Consider the following 14803-nt stretch of genomic DNA (forward strand, 5'->3'; position numbering starts at 1 on the left):
CAGATCAAATATTTTGCTAAAATTTCTGGGCAGAGTGCTAGAGGAGTGGTGTGGTTTCTCACGACTTTCTATACAGACAGCTTCTAACTTAGGACTTTTTTTTTTTTTTTGGCCTAGGATATTTTGACTTTTTGGCTTTCTGATGGTGAGAAATCAATATCCATTCAGTGGAAATTGTACTTTGGATATTGATCCTTTACCTCAGATTGGCAACATGGAGCGCCAAACAGCAGCAGGAGCTGCCGGCTGGCCAATGACAGAAGTAAGAATGGATGCCCCACTGGGTGCTGTGTTGCTAAGCTACCATGCCCGTGGGCTAAGGTACTCAGTTTTTTGACTCAGGGTATTTTCAGCTTACAATGACTTTCTCAGGAAGTAACCATTACAGTCTGAGATCCACCTGCATGGGTAATTGTGAACACAGAGAAAAGAGTTCGAGGTTTAGTTACTAAGCAAAAGGTGCCAGCATATGAAGGTTTCAGATCAAGATGGCAAGAAATGGGAGGATACATTGAGACAGAACATAATGGTGTGGCTCCTCAACCATGACATGAGTGTGGGTGTGAGCTGAGGTCCTAACATTGCTCCTCTCTACAGCTCTGCATCTCTGCATCCAGCTTTGCATCTCTACAGCTCTGCTTGGTTGCTGCCTTGACTACATCTGAATGAACTAAACCCCAAGCAGCTGGGCACACCACTGAAGGGTTTTTCTTAATTTAATCTGAACCTTTTGAAGTAAGAAGTTCCACGTTTAATCTGGGTCACACCTTCTGCTGGCAACATTCTGCTGGACACTGGGGGGCGCTCGCTCTCTCTGCCTGCTCGCTCTTTCTGGCAAGACCATTCCTTTGTGGCATTAGAGCCTACTTTTTCATGATTCTTCCAAAAACTAGATCAGCTCAGGTATCTGGTCTCATGCACAGTACAACTACTGGACTTTGCACTGGTAGATAACTACTGCAGAAATAGCTGGGCCATAGTTTGTAAGCCATGCTAGTAAATCCATATGTACTGGCTAGTTTTGTGTCAACTTAACACAAGCTGGAGTTGTCACAGAGAAAGGAGCCTCCCTTGAGGAAATGCCTCCATGAGATCCAACTGTAAGGCATTTTCTCAATTAGTGATCAAGGGGGAAAGGCCCATTGTGGGTGGTGCCATCCCTGGGATGGTAGTCTTGGGTTCTATAAGAAAGCAAGCTGAGCAAGTGAAGGGAAGCAAGCCAGTAAGTAACATCCCTCCATGGCCTCTGCATCAGCTCCTGCTTCCTGACCTGCTTGAGTTCCAGTCCTGACTTCCTTTGGTGATCAACAGCAATGTGGAAGTGTAAGCTGAATAAACCCTTTCCTCCCCAACTGCTTCTTGGTCATGATGTTTTGTGCAGAAATAGAAACCCTAAGACACCTATATAGATATATAGATAAGAGATAGATACATGTGTGTATACATTCTATCCATACACACAGAAAGAGAATGATATCCCACCAGTTCTGTTCCTCTAGAGAACTAATACAGAAGTCAGGAATAGGGATGAAACTGCCTGCCAGCCTTAAAGAAAACAGACAAAACCAGGCAGGAGGGAAGAAAGCAGGCTGCTGCAAATAGCCAGTGTGCATTGAGAAAACCAGGGGCCCACAGATCAGAGCTGCTTCTCTTCCTGCAGCTACAAGGGAACCAGCTGAGGCTGCCAACACCGGACGACCAATGTCTTGCACAGTCTTTTGTGCACTTTCCAAAGCTTTAAGCTGAAGGGGTCAGGTCCATCCTGCAGAGCTGTGAAGGTGACTCTACTACCCCAGTGAGTCTAGGAGGTGAGCATGCTGCTGCCTTCCTGAAAAAAAGATGGTTTCTCAGCCATGAGACCCCATGTCAGATCAGGTGTGAGGGGCTGATGTGAGGTCTGAGGTCAGGCTTGGGGGTGCAACGCTCCCTCTGAGCTGCTTCTGAGCAGTGAGGGAAGAAGAGAGATCAAAGTCTGAATATAGCAGTGGTCCAAGGGCACAGGGAAAGGATGGCCTCCTTGAACGAAGGGGAAGAGGAATATGGTCCTGAAGACAAGAAGGATCTTCAAAGTCCTTGGGAGAGGGGTGTCAGGTTGAACCACTCTGGGGATACTGGTTGTCTGGAATTAGGAGCCATGTGTGGAGGTGGCCTGTTCCAGATGTAAGTGGTAGAAATATTTACTTGTTTGGCAAAGTGTGTTAGGAAAATGACCAGAATGCCAGGAACAAACAAACAAACAATCAAACCCAGATACACTTTTGTTTCTGAGAGAAAATGCTGCTTTAATCAAGATTGACTTGAAGACCTTAACCTCACACACACACATTATTGACACTGTTGCCTGTCAAAAAAACAGGAAAGAGATTTCTGATCAGCAAATTCAGGCCGGGAGGGATTTTTAAGTAGGCTTTGCTAAAACTTCACTAACAAATAACCCAACATCACGTTTACAGTTTATCAGTTCACAAGGAAGGGCTGAGCCTCCTTCCAGTCTGTAGCCCGATCCCTGGCCTCAAGAGTTACCAGGGGTCCTGGAGCCCCCTCCCCTGGGGATCATGGGTCAGATTTGGCACACATTTTAAATCTTATTTTACTTTCACATTTACAAGTTCGGGAAAGGCTTTTTGAGACTAGGGCTGTAGCCTTGAGGAGAAGCTAGCACGATTCCTCGCAACCCTGGGCCAGGGACTCACTGGGAGAAACTGCCCCATCATCTTTAATAGCCCTTTGCTGCTGGTTGGCAGCCGAGACTGCGGCTGTGGCTTTCTTCTTGCTGGGGCTGGCCTCAGTGCCATGATTGGTGACTTGTTACCTGTATGACATCACCAGAGGTGGCCTCACCCAGGATTTTATTGCTGATGAATCTGATTATCCAACTTGTGGTCTTTCAGTCGAGGATGGTGGCACTATTAGGCTCAGGGCCACAGGATCCCATCTTGCGACATGAACGGACTTGGCAGTCTGTAAACAGCACTGGACTCGGCAAAACAGGCATGGCACGCCTGTGTGTTGTCCTGACACGTCAGCAAGTGCATGTCTCTATCCGCTGGAAATGCTTTGTTTTCTTCACTCCCCTCTCAGGACAGGGAGGTTCATTCAGGAGACAGGTGGAAATGCCCCTGCTGCTCACACTGATGGGATAGTCGAAGACAAAAGCAGGGGTCAAAGACAACAGTACCCGATTTCACAGCAGCCTGAGTTCCCAGGACCGGCTGGTTCCTCCTCTTTCCCTGTGCCAAGTTCTAAGTCCTCAAAGGTGATGTTCCTATAACACCCTCACTTTCCAGAAGAGAAGAATGAAGCAGGTGCTTGTAGGGTCAGAGGTCCCAAAGAATGGGCTAGCCTGGGTCCTGAAAGGTCAGACTTCTCAAACTGTTTTGTGATTATGACCACCAAATGTCACAGGGCCTCAAGCTCAAGGAGAGTATGATCTGTATCTATGGCTACTGCTGTGTCAAGGTGAAAGAAAGAGGTATCATTCTGGCTTAGATTCGACACTGCATGGGTCCCAGTAACCTTTGCAGCCACTCAGCATCCCATCTCTCTTGAAAGTGCTGGGTCTGTACAATCCACAGGTCACGGGTGACACTACCCTAACACTGGCTAGCTGGCACGGTGCCGATGACATGACAGCTGAAGGAAGCAGGCTCCTAACACGTCCTCCTGGTCCGTCCATCTGTCTGCAAATATCCAGTCTTTCCTAACCTTTTATGGGGGTGACACAGGCTGGGGAGGGGGTCATCAGAGCATCTGTCACCTGAGCAGGTAATCAGAGCCCAACATCATCCGTGAACGGAACCATGGGACACGATAGAGGAAGTACCGTTTCTGTGCTCACATCTCACCTAGCCAACCCCTGATCTGGCAATATTCAAGGGTCTGACACATTAATTTAGCAAGAAATCTGGTTTCTGATACCCAAAGAGCTTGAAGTCCCCTTCAAAGCGGGCATAGAGACGCCGGATGTCTCGTTTGCTGATGCCCAGGAAGTACTGTTCTACCTTGGTTCTGTTGTACATGGTGATGCCCGGAGGGATGGTGGGGTATGACACCAGATGGTCTATGCCAGCTTCTTTCAGGATGTACGGGGCATCTGCCTCCAGGGTCTCATGGTGTCCGACCACACTGTACTTGATCTCACAGGGCGCACAGAGTTCAACGTAGGTCACCCAGTGGATGATATGGTCCCCAAACTGAAGGTCTAACCACCTGCGGTTTGGATCACCCAGGTAGCGCACAAAATCTTCAAACTGGATCCCCCGGGTCTCTGTCCGGTTCTTCCGGTACTTTCTAATAATGCCTGGGGCTATCTCATGCCTGTACCAAGGCTCGAATCGAGGATTGTGAACAAACTTATCCTTAAAGGCAGAAATCAGTCTTTCAAAGGGATCTCTCACAATAAAAAACTTGAAGTATGTTTTCAATCTGAGGAAGAAAAAATAAGGTCAGAGATGAGGCAAATGCTCCAAGAGGTAATAGATAAGAGGGTAGGAGAGAGAGTCACACCAGGCTAGGCCCTGCGGAGTATGTCTCAAGTGCACAGTGCACTCTGAGTACGATGCACTGAACTTTGCTACCAACCCATTCTACAGGTGAGGAAACAGAGGCTTAGCAAACCAGGAAGCCTCTGAGGTTGATGTGAAACTGTTGAATCAAAGGTTTGTTTTACTTGGCTGATTGGAAACTTCAAAACCTTTTACGAGTTTGGTTCCTGGGCAGGAAATCTTTAGGGCTGGAAGTGTGAGTCCGTATTTAATGAGGCTGGAGGCTTATTTTATGGGCATAGCTTTAAAGATTCCAGCCCAAACTCTCAGGGGTTATAAAAATGAAAGGGAAGAGTTGGATCCAGGCCACACAGTTCCCATAGGAAGATGCCCCAGGCAAGCAGCAGCACAGTAGGGGCACGGGCTCTAAGGGCCTGTGGTGGTGTGGCAGGGGCAACAGAGATAGCAGTGTCTGTGGCAACGCTACCCCCATGGCGCACTTACCTGAAAGCCAGAAGCTCTTTGTTGTCCATGAGCTGCCTGTCTTAATTTATGCAGTCTCACCAAGCCCCATGAAGATTCCCTTAGAGCCCAGGCCACACCTAGGACAATTTCTGGCCTAAGTTTGTAGAGTTGTGAAGACTGAGTTACCCAAGGCCAGAAGCAACAAAGAACAAAGGGCTGAGAAGCAAGGAGGGCCAAGCCCAGGCTGGACCTGACACTGAGGGGCAGTTCTTGTATTCTGACCCCTTCAGTCTGGCTCTGTAAAGCCACCTTACAGCTAAAAGGGAGAACTTTGCCTCTCATCCGCTGCTGACTATACTGCCATTGTCTAAGGGGCTTGTCTTCTGTGATGGACCTGAACACACTACTACCCCAGTGGGAAGTACATGCAGACGTGGGCATGGTACCCTGGCAAAGTGTACAGCACTTTTATATATATATATATATATATATATATATATATATATATATATAATGGAGAAATGATCCTATTTAGTAAGGAATCCATAAGAACTTAACAAAACTGAAACACAAAGTGCTACCCACTTCTGGCAATAATCGGATGCACACTTTAATGGCCTTTGTGACGAGTTGGGAAAGGGATTCTGAAGTTCTCAGGAGGCTGAGATATGCAGTGAACAGGACACTAAGAACACTGTTGGCTGCTGCATGCCAACACAAAACAGTGGGCCCCATGGTCCCCACGGCCCTGTGCATCACACAGCAAGCACAAACTGAGCCTGGAGCCCTGTGGACCACACAGCAAGTGCAGACTGAGCCTGGAGACCTGTGGATCACACAGCAAGGACAGACTGATCCTGGAGCCCTGTGGATCACACAGCAAGGACAGACTGAGCCTGGGGCCCTGTGGATCACACAGCAAGTGCAGACTGAGCCTGGGGCCCTGTGCATCACACAGCAAGCACAAACTGAGCCTGGAGCCCTGTGGATCACATAGCAAGGAAAGACTGAGCCTGGAGCCCTGTGGACCACACAGCAAGTGCAGACTGAGCCTGGAGCCCTGTGGACCACACAGCAAGTGCAGACTGAACCTGGGGCCCTGTGAATCACACAGCAAGTACAGACTGAGCCTGGAGCCCTGTGAATCACACAGCAAGTACAGACTGAGCCTGGAGCCCTGTGGACCACACAGCAAGTACAGACTGAGCCTGGAGCCCTGTGGACCACACAGCAAGTGCAGACTGAACCTGGGGCCCTGTGGATCACACAGCAAGTGCAGACTGAGCCTGGAGCCCTGTGGACCACACAGTAAGTACAGACTGAATCTGGAGCCCTGTGGACCACACAGCAAGTATGGACTGAGCCTGGGGTTTTGCTGAAAAATCACCCTTCCCCTTCCCCTCTGAAGAAGTTGCCCTTACCGCTTCTGAATTCCTATTTTGCTGAAGGAAGAGAGGCGTGGAAGGCCATTTTTCTCATGGTCATGGACTACATTTTCAGGAATCTCTTCAATGGAAGAAAATGCTCCTGGGGGGAACAAGAGGAAAGGGTGCATGGGTTACTTCAGTCTGACCCTTACAGGTGCCATCAGTGTCATCCCAGGCCCCACAAGCTCCATAGCACACAGGAGAAGCCCACAACCAATGTCCATGTGTACACTCCTGAACTCCAGCTGTCCTGCTGGAGGCAGTAACATAATGGAGAGCCGTTCTTCTATCCAGCAGCTGACTGAAGGAAAGAAGTTTCTGTTGGGAAAGGGAAGGAAACAAAAAGAATATTGACCCCCACGGCCCTGTTGATGTACCTAGGAGGCTAAATCTTCCTAAAGCTGGTATTGCTCTTTCTATCTGATCTCTGAGATGGCAGGAGATGCTGGAGGGACATGGCATGGAGCACGTACGTATCCAGCTATGCCCCTCATCTCCATGGCAGACTGTGCTCTTACAGCACAGGACTTCCAGAGCATCAGTGTCTCACAAACCTCATGGCAACCCACACGGCAAATGACAAAGGTTCTGCAGTTCTGATGCTAAGGTCCTGCTCCCCAGTTGGTTCTTGGTCTGTCAGTAAAGAAGCCATGGGCCAATTGCTGGACGGGAGGGATAGGTGGGACTTCTGGAGGCAAGGGGAGAGAGAGAGAGGGAGAGAGAGAGAGAGAGAGAGAGAGAGAGAGAGAGAGAGAGAGAGAGAGAGACCACAAGGAGAGGAGAGGCAGTGTGCCATGCTTTTGAGGGAGATCTCCGGTGGAGTGGCCATACAGGCAGGGGCCGGGGATGTTTAGCTGAGACTTGATGTAACTGAGCAACTAAAGTTTAGGGCAGGTAGAGAGGTGTGGAGATAAGAATATTGATAAAGGGCACACTTCTCCAGGTGGGAGAAAAGTAGCGTCCAGTAATTGTGTCAAAAGGCCAGTTGAAACAGAACAACTGCCTGTGTGTCTTTAATCCATGGATTCAAGGGAAGCGGGTAGGGGCTGGTAGCACAATCCAGCAAAGGCTACATGCAACACTTGATGGAAACACCTAGCTGGCACCAGAAGCAGGGAGGACATGGCTGAGAAGTGGGGCCAGGTTTCTGTAGAGGATAGGGGAGGCGGAGACTTTTCTTTTCTCAATGGAGACAAAGGGTGATAGGAGCCTGAAGGGTTTCCTTAGCTTCTGTGAGCTATAGCATCTGGCCTTATCCTGACCCAGTGCTGTCCCCATAAGGAAAAAGCTCTCTCGAGCCACCCATACGAGAGGCACAGCCTCCCCTCATTCATTCGTCTTCTTCCAACCACTTATGCCCTGTTCCAGAGCCCTATGTAGTTGGCACATTTGACCATGATGAGGGGTGTCAGACCCTGAGGAGACTCAATTCCCCCAAATTCTGGCGGTTGGAAAAATAAAAGCCAGCGCTCCTTGAGAACTTGTAAAGCCGGTTCCCCATTCCGAAAGGAGCCATTGCTCTCTTCACTGGCCAAGGGAACAAATAGTTATTTGTGATGCGCTTCAGGAAGATCTCTTAGCATAGCAAAGCACAAGATGCCCCCGGGGCTCCCACAGTGTCACAAGAACCTGTTGTATATCTCAGGGTCTAATGCTAGGATCCTGGCTCTTCTTGCCTCCTCCTGACCTAAAGTGCTCCCAGCTCAGTCTCTGCTCCTCTACCCCTCCCCCACAGCTCCTCATGCTCCTTATAATCCTGTCATTTCTTCAACATGCTCTCGCTTTGTCTTCTCTTTGCCCCCCCCCCCCACCCGGCCTCTTCCACCACTACCTCTCTCTTCCCCTGCCTCTTCCACAGCCAGGTCCAGTCTGCTGGCTTTCTCTCTCTGCTCTGGATCCTCCCAGATGCCTGTGGCTGTTCTCTCTCACATCCATCATAAAACCTCCCCCTTAACCTTCCCGAGGAGCAGACATGCCGTCAGTTTACACAAGGAGAGAATGGAAGAGCCGGTGGTTTGGACTTGTGCCTGGGTCCACTCCACTCACCGTCCAAGCATACTGGGAGGTCAGCTGAGGATGGCCACGAAGACCTCCCTGCTTTACATGGCCTGGCCAGCCCATGCCTACACATTTAGCTTTAGGTTTTTTTCTTCTCTGTTTTAGGAAGTAGCATTGCATGACTTCACATGGTTATACAAACCAACAAGCTGACTTTTCCTACTAGACAACGCAGTGAGATGGATGATAAAGGCTTTCTTAAAATAAGTTTAATTTTTCTTCTCACTGACCATGTTGTGGGTGTCAATGTCAAGGGGGCAGGAGGGAGTTCTTTGTTTTCAATTTAAAAAAAAATTATAACTGAAAATGTACTGTAACTGATTAAAACAGGTGATTCTGACATACACAGGAAGTTTGCGCTGTGCTTGTGAGTCCCAGAACTGTCAGGGAAGCTACACCAGCAGGTTGTGTTGACACACATATTTCATGTAGCCTTCTTCTATTTCCTCCCACCCTTGTGAGTGAGTTATGATGCTTCCCACTGCCATGGCCCCTATGTGAGCCTCTCTGTGTATTCTTTGTTTCCAATTTACCTTATACTCTTGATCTCCCATTCAGAAATCCAACATGCTGGCATATTATTCCTGGGACACATTAACTTCATACCGTGGATGTATCCAGGAGGCAAGGCCTTATCCTTTTTGCCCTGAGACTGACCTTTACAAAGTGCAAAAGGCAGCTGGCACTGGCCAGTAATGCCAGGAGTGGGTGTGGGAGCTGTGGGCACAATGCTGAACCCCAGGAACCTGTCCCACGGTACCCAGGGTGTGACTTCTGCTTGCTGGAACTCAGTCAGTTGGAGCTAAGTTTTAACAGACACCCTATGATAATTTTAGGCCAGTTTAGACTAATTGGAATTGAAACAAACCTGGTGTCTAAGCAGAGCAGTGGGTAATCAGAACTACAGTGTATGAACTCATGTTTCCACAATTTAATTCATTTCCCCAGTAAACATCAGATTTGTCCGAAACAAGCTAACTGAATGCTTTATGTCTAAGGCAGAACACAAGGTGTAGTTTCTCTCTTTCCAGCCAGCAGAGAAAGTCTCGGTCTACAAGTGAAGCTGCCCGAGGTCCAGGAGGCAAGAGTCTCCTCCTAGGCTCTGGCTATGGGTTCTTTGAAATTAGGGTATTTCAGGAATATGGGAGCCTGGCAGTACCCAAGACAGACTTAGCATGTACCATGGAAAAGAGGAAAGACTGATGGGAGTGGACAAGCTGAATGAGGATGGCCAGCCATGTCTGTGAAAACCCAGGAAATCCTGCCCTTGGTTCTGACCGAAACATCTTAGTTAGAGCCACCAATGGGACCACAGCTCAATGGTAGATAGCCTGCCTCGCAAGCATACGGCCCTGGGTTTTGTGCCCAGCACTGTAAAGACAGAACCAATAAGTTAACCCCTCCAATTTTTACAGCCTAACTGGAGTGTGGAAAACAACACAGAGAACCTTCAGAAAGGTTGTGGGTCTTTTCAGAAGAAGCCACCCCATCCTTCAGTGCCAGCCTCAACCCCTCTCCCATCACAGAGGTCCCCCCGCCCCCCACGCCACACATACCATTTAGGACGATCAGCACTTTCTTCCACTGGGTGTTGCCCACCTTGGGAGTCTGACAGAAAAGAATCTTGTGCTTGTCACAGACAAATATTCGATCCAGGACGAACTTCGAGACCTCGGTGTGTGAGAGGTTCCGCAGAGCCTCCTCCTTGCAGGTGTTTCTAATGAGCTCCAGCCGCTCCAGATAAACCGGGGGCTGATCAGGACGGCTGTCCGAAAGCATCTTCCCAGTTGGCTGTAAATGAGAGGGATGGAGGAGGCAGAGGGATTGTGGTTATAAAGCAGCAGGAGACCCTGAAGCCCCCTTCTCTTGACTTCTTCCCATCTCTACAGTGACAAACACCATCTCCTGCCACTTCGTATGCCTCTTCCACACCCTCCCTGCACAGCCCTGCTGAGTTTAAAAGACAGGCAGGGACAGGCGCCCAGGAGAACAGATGTCCACCCGATTCCTGTGGTTATTCTAGAAGACTGATCCGATCAACTGAAAGGATGGGTACACTGGGGTTCTGAGTGAAGAGGCCACATACGGAACTACTTCACAATGAAGAGAACATCCCTGAAATGAGCAGTCCTGGACCCAAGCCCTCCTCCATCTTCCATGACTCTGAAGGCCAGCAGGACCATTCGCTCCATAGCTGCTGAGTCTTGACTGGGTGAGTGGCAGCAAGGTCCAATGGGGACACTCAAGAAAGCCTTAGCTGGGTCAAATGTGAGGCATGGAGAGCGTGTGCATGTGTGTGTGTGCACATGAGCACAGTCATGGTATGTGTGGGGAAGCAGGGGGGCTGAAGAGGAAGAGCTGAGGGGAATGGATGGGTAAGAGGAGCTCTGCCAGTAACCGTATAGATTACTGTTCAGAAACCCTTACTGACCGTGATGTGTGCTCTCTCTCTCTCTCTCTCTTTCTCTCTCTCTCTCTCTCTGTGTGTGTATGTGTTATCTAAGAGGCATTTTGAATTTGTAAGGGACCACTACAGGGTAAGATCTATTTTCCCTGATGTGGCCTCTTTTCAGTGGGGACCCTCACCTGGAACTGCTTTGCGAATAGCTCACCTGCCCTTGTGGTATTCTCTATTCATGTACTTAAATATTTTCCATGAAGGCTCTGCCCCCTTGAGTTGTCACAACAGAGTTTTGCAGACCTGGCCTTTCCTACGTGAATGTCTTGCTAAGAAACCATGATGGTGCCTGTACCTCTGACTGGGATGCTTCTGTTCTGACTGGGTTCTAATTTGCCATTTTCATTCGGTGAACCAGGCGGCACCTGCCCTTTGCCCCAGTCTAGTCCAGAACTGGCAAACATCACTAGCGGTGGATACTTCATCCTTTCCAGCCAAATTGTGATGAGCTGCACTTTCCGGACTCAGCATGAGGACTGGCAAGGAGAAGGACCTTCGTAAGCTTACCCCTCTCCCTGGACAGAGAACAAGGAGAGTTATGTGTAATGGCCCTGCAGCAGCATCGAGGACTCCATGGAAGCAGAGAGTCGAGCTGGCCCTGCTATCTGCTGTGCAGATCATCTGGGGGCCTCTCCCTTGCCCTGGATTCAGCTTTCTCCTCCGTAGAGTCTGGAGTCTGGTCCCATGTTCTCTCTGATCCCAGAATTCCACACGGTCAGAAATCTTTCCACATTCCCAGTTTCTTCCTGACCCTATTCAATACTCTCCATCCCCCAGTGAAGTCATGACTTCGTCTGTCAGGAAGGGATTCTGCACAACCGACGCCTACAGAGAACCCACGGTGAGGGATGTAGCATAGCCACCTCACCAAACCCAAGCTAAAACAATGAACAGAAACAGAAAACAAAGGAACTCCAACTTGAATAACCCTTGCTGTCCCTTATCCAAAATACTTGGGGGCAGAAACGCAGGGAATTTAGAACAGGTTTTGGACTTTGGAATATTTCCATCTGCAAAATGAGATATTTTAGGGGCTCAAGTTCAAACCTGAAATTCATTTGTGTTTAATATACACACTGTGGTAATTGTATACAATTTTGGGGGATTACTGGGAATTGAACCCTGGACCTTGTCCACGTTAGGCAGTAGCATTGAGTGATAGCCCTAGCCACATAGAATATTTTAAAGTTTGATGCACACGACAAAGCTTTGCAGTGTAGGAATGTCCACTGTGGCACCATGTTGGTGTTCAATTTCCGGATGTGCACTATCATATATCAGGTGTTCAGATTTGGGATTCTCAGCCTGTCCCATAAACGAAGCTGCGATGACATAGGTGGGAACCTGCAAGAGCCACTGGGAGCAGCCACTCCCACATGACGGCCCCTGTGCAGTGTTCCTGAAGGAAAGCAGTATCCCTGTCAGAGGGACAAACCTTGTGCTCACCTTCGGGACTTCAGGAAAATGCTTCTCTCCTCTTAGCTTCTCTGCTTCCGGCATGGTCGTCAGGAACACAAACTCCTGTTTGGCACTATACCCTGGAGAACAGATTAACATACATTCTCACAGAGGGCAGGGCACAGAAATCAGTGGGACAGAATGCCACCACAGGAGACGCTGCACCCTCCCAGCCACGCCCCACTGGCTTCTGGCAAAGGCAACCCAACTTGAAGGTCACTCTGTGTGAGAACCTGGGCTTTGCAAAGGCCTATCTGAAGAGGAGGAAAAGATATGCTGCAGACCTGGAGAGAGCATTTACAAGCCTCATACTCACAGAGAACTTGTATCTAAAAGACACAAAGAAGTTAACAGATGAGACACTTAAAAACTAAACAAGGTGATGTGCACAGGAGTGAGACATGGGGAGACAGCTTCCTGAAGATGATCACCATCACTGGCCACAAGCAAACAAATCAAAATCACAGGAAGACAGTAGCAGAGACCCATCAGAATGTGGGAGAAAGAACAGCACCAAAGGCTGGTATGTGGAGAAACCTGCACATGTATACAATGTTGCAGTATGATGAAGCCACTATGGAAAAGGGTCTGGTAATTTTCTTAAAAGAAAAAAAAAGCAATAAATATGGTAACAAAACCCTGCAATTGTGTTCCCAGCATTTAATCCAGAGAAATGAACATTTATTTATGTTGAAACAAAAATCCATATACAAATGTTCACAGCAGCTTCACATAGAGTAACCTCAAACTGGAAACAGCCCATGTACCCTTCAAGAGGTGGGCAGGTAACAAACAGCTCCATTTTACAGCGAGATACAACTGAGAAATAGAAATCAACCATGCTGTGCTCATGCTCAACGGAATTGTGAGTGAGAAAAGTCAAACAGGTCCCACACTACACGGTGTTTCTGAGATGACACAGTTGTATAGAGGCACAGGAGCTGAGGCTGAGGAGGGGGTGTGGATACAGGAGAAAGCACAGGCACGGTAGCAAATGCCAATACAATCCCTGCACTTCAGAGGCTGAGGCAGGAGGAATGCAGTTTGTAGTCAACCTGGGCTAGGTAATGAAACTTGGGTTTAGATTTCAAACAAATCTAAACCAGCACCAAAAGACGACAGTCACCAAGAGATGTTCTGTGCCTGTGCCACATTCCAACTGTGACAATGCAGTCAGGTCTATGATCAGTCACCATGTGGGCCAAAGGGTCAACAGAACACAGAGCTCCCTGACCTTTGATATTTCTTTTCTTTTTAAAAAAAATTATAGGTATGGTTATTCTGCTTAAATGCATGTCTGTGTACCATATGTGTTCCTGGTGCCTGAGGATCAGAAGAGGGCATCCAGTGTCCTGGAACTGGAGTTACAGATGCTTGTGAGTTGCCAGCCTGGGTGGTGGGAATCAAATCTCGGACCTCTTGTAGAGGACACACTGAGCCAGCTCTCCAGCCCCTCTGAGGTATTTCTTACAACTGCATGTCACTTCTCAGTGATCTCTAGACAGAAAAATTAACTTACAAACTAAAGAACAAAAACAAAACTCCAGGAGTCAGGTTAGAATTTCTGTGTTCACAGCAGAAGTCATGTAAGTCAGGCTAAGGGGCACATGATGGTTTGTATATGCTTGGCCCAGGGAGTGGCACTAATAGAAGGTGTGGCCCTATTGGAGTAGGTGTGTCATTGTGGGTGTAGGCTATAAGACCCTCATCCCAGCTGTCTGAAAGTCAATATTCTGCTAGCAGCCTCAGATGAAGATGTCGAACTCTCAGCTCCTCCTGCACCATGCCTGCCTGGATGCTGCCATGTTCCTGCCTTGATGATAATGGACTGAATCTCTGAACCAGTAAGCCAGCCCCAACTAAATGAGGTCCTTTATAAGACTTGCCTTGGTCATGGTGTCCTTTCACAGCAGTAAAACCCCAACTAAGACAGGGCAGATTTCAAGCCACCCAGTCAAGCAAATCTTGAACAGATTTTCTAAGAACTACTCAGATACAATCTGGACATAATCTATCACTTTCTGAAAACAAACATAGACTTAAAAAAATTTCCAACTCTCACAGAAGCACAAATATACAATAAGAGCACATTAAAATATATATAAGTGGGGCTGGAGAGATGGCTTAGAGGTTAAGAGCACTGACTGCTCTTACAGAGATCTTGAGTTCAATTCCCAGCAACTACATCTCAACTCACAACCATCTGTAATGGGATCCGATACACTCTTCTGGTGTGTCTGATGACAGCTACAGTGTTTTCATATAAGTAAATAAACCTTAAAAATATATAGAAGTATATTTCATTTAATAAAAACTTCTCCTCTTGGTTCAGATGGAGTCTGATACTTACATGTTGCCTGTTTTACTCTAGCCCCAGGCCACCCCAGTCTAGCTAGTCTGTGAAATTTATTTTATTATTTTAATCTTTATTTGATCTTACTTTGTGTGTATGG

General features: G+C 48.1%; 1 protein-coding gene across 4 annotated transcripts in view; it reads right to left on the bottom strand.

Moving 5' to 3' along the window:
• Positions 1-2256: 2256 nt before the first annotated feature.
• The window catches only part of Chst10 (carbohydrate sulfotransferase 10), a 34311-nt gene continuing 21764 nt past the window's right edge, over positions 2257-14803 (bottom strand). For 3 of the 4 annotated variants that reach the window (NM_145142.2, NM_001368780.1, XM_030243883.1), the window contains 4 exons: positions 12339-12430; positions 9991-10225; positions 6371-6476; positions 2262-4425 (listed from right to left, as the gene is read on the bottom strand). In NM_145142.2, coding sequence (NP_660124.2) covers positions 3888-4425; positions 6371-6476; positions 9991-10225; positions 12339-12430 — 971 coding nt within the window. In that variant the 3' untranslated portion in view covers positions 2262-3887. Of the gene's footprint in view, positions 4426-6370; positions 6477-9990; positions 10226-12338; positions 12431-14803 lie in introns of all 4 variants that reach the window. The other variant, XM_006496364.4, reaches the window with a different exon arrangement.

Source organism: Mus musculus, chromosome 1 (assembly GCF_000001635.26).
Source record: "Mus musculus strain C57BL/6J chromosome 1, GRCm38.p6 C57BL/6J".
Taxonomy (NCBI): domain Eukaryota; kingdom Metazoa; phylum Chordata; class Mammalia; order Rodentia; family Muridae; genus Mus; species Mus musculus.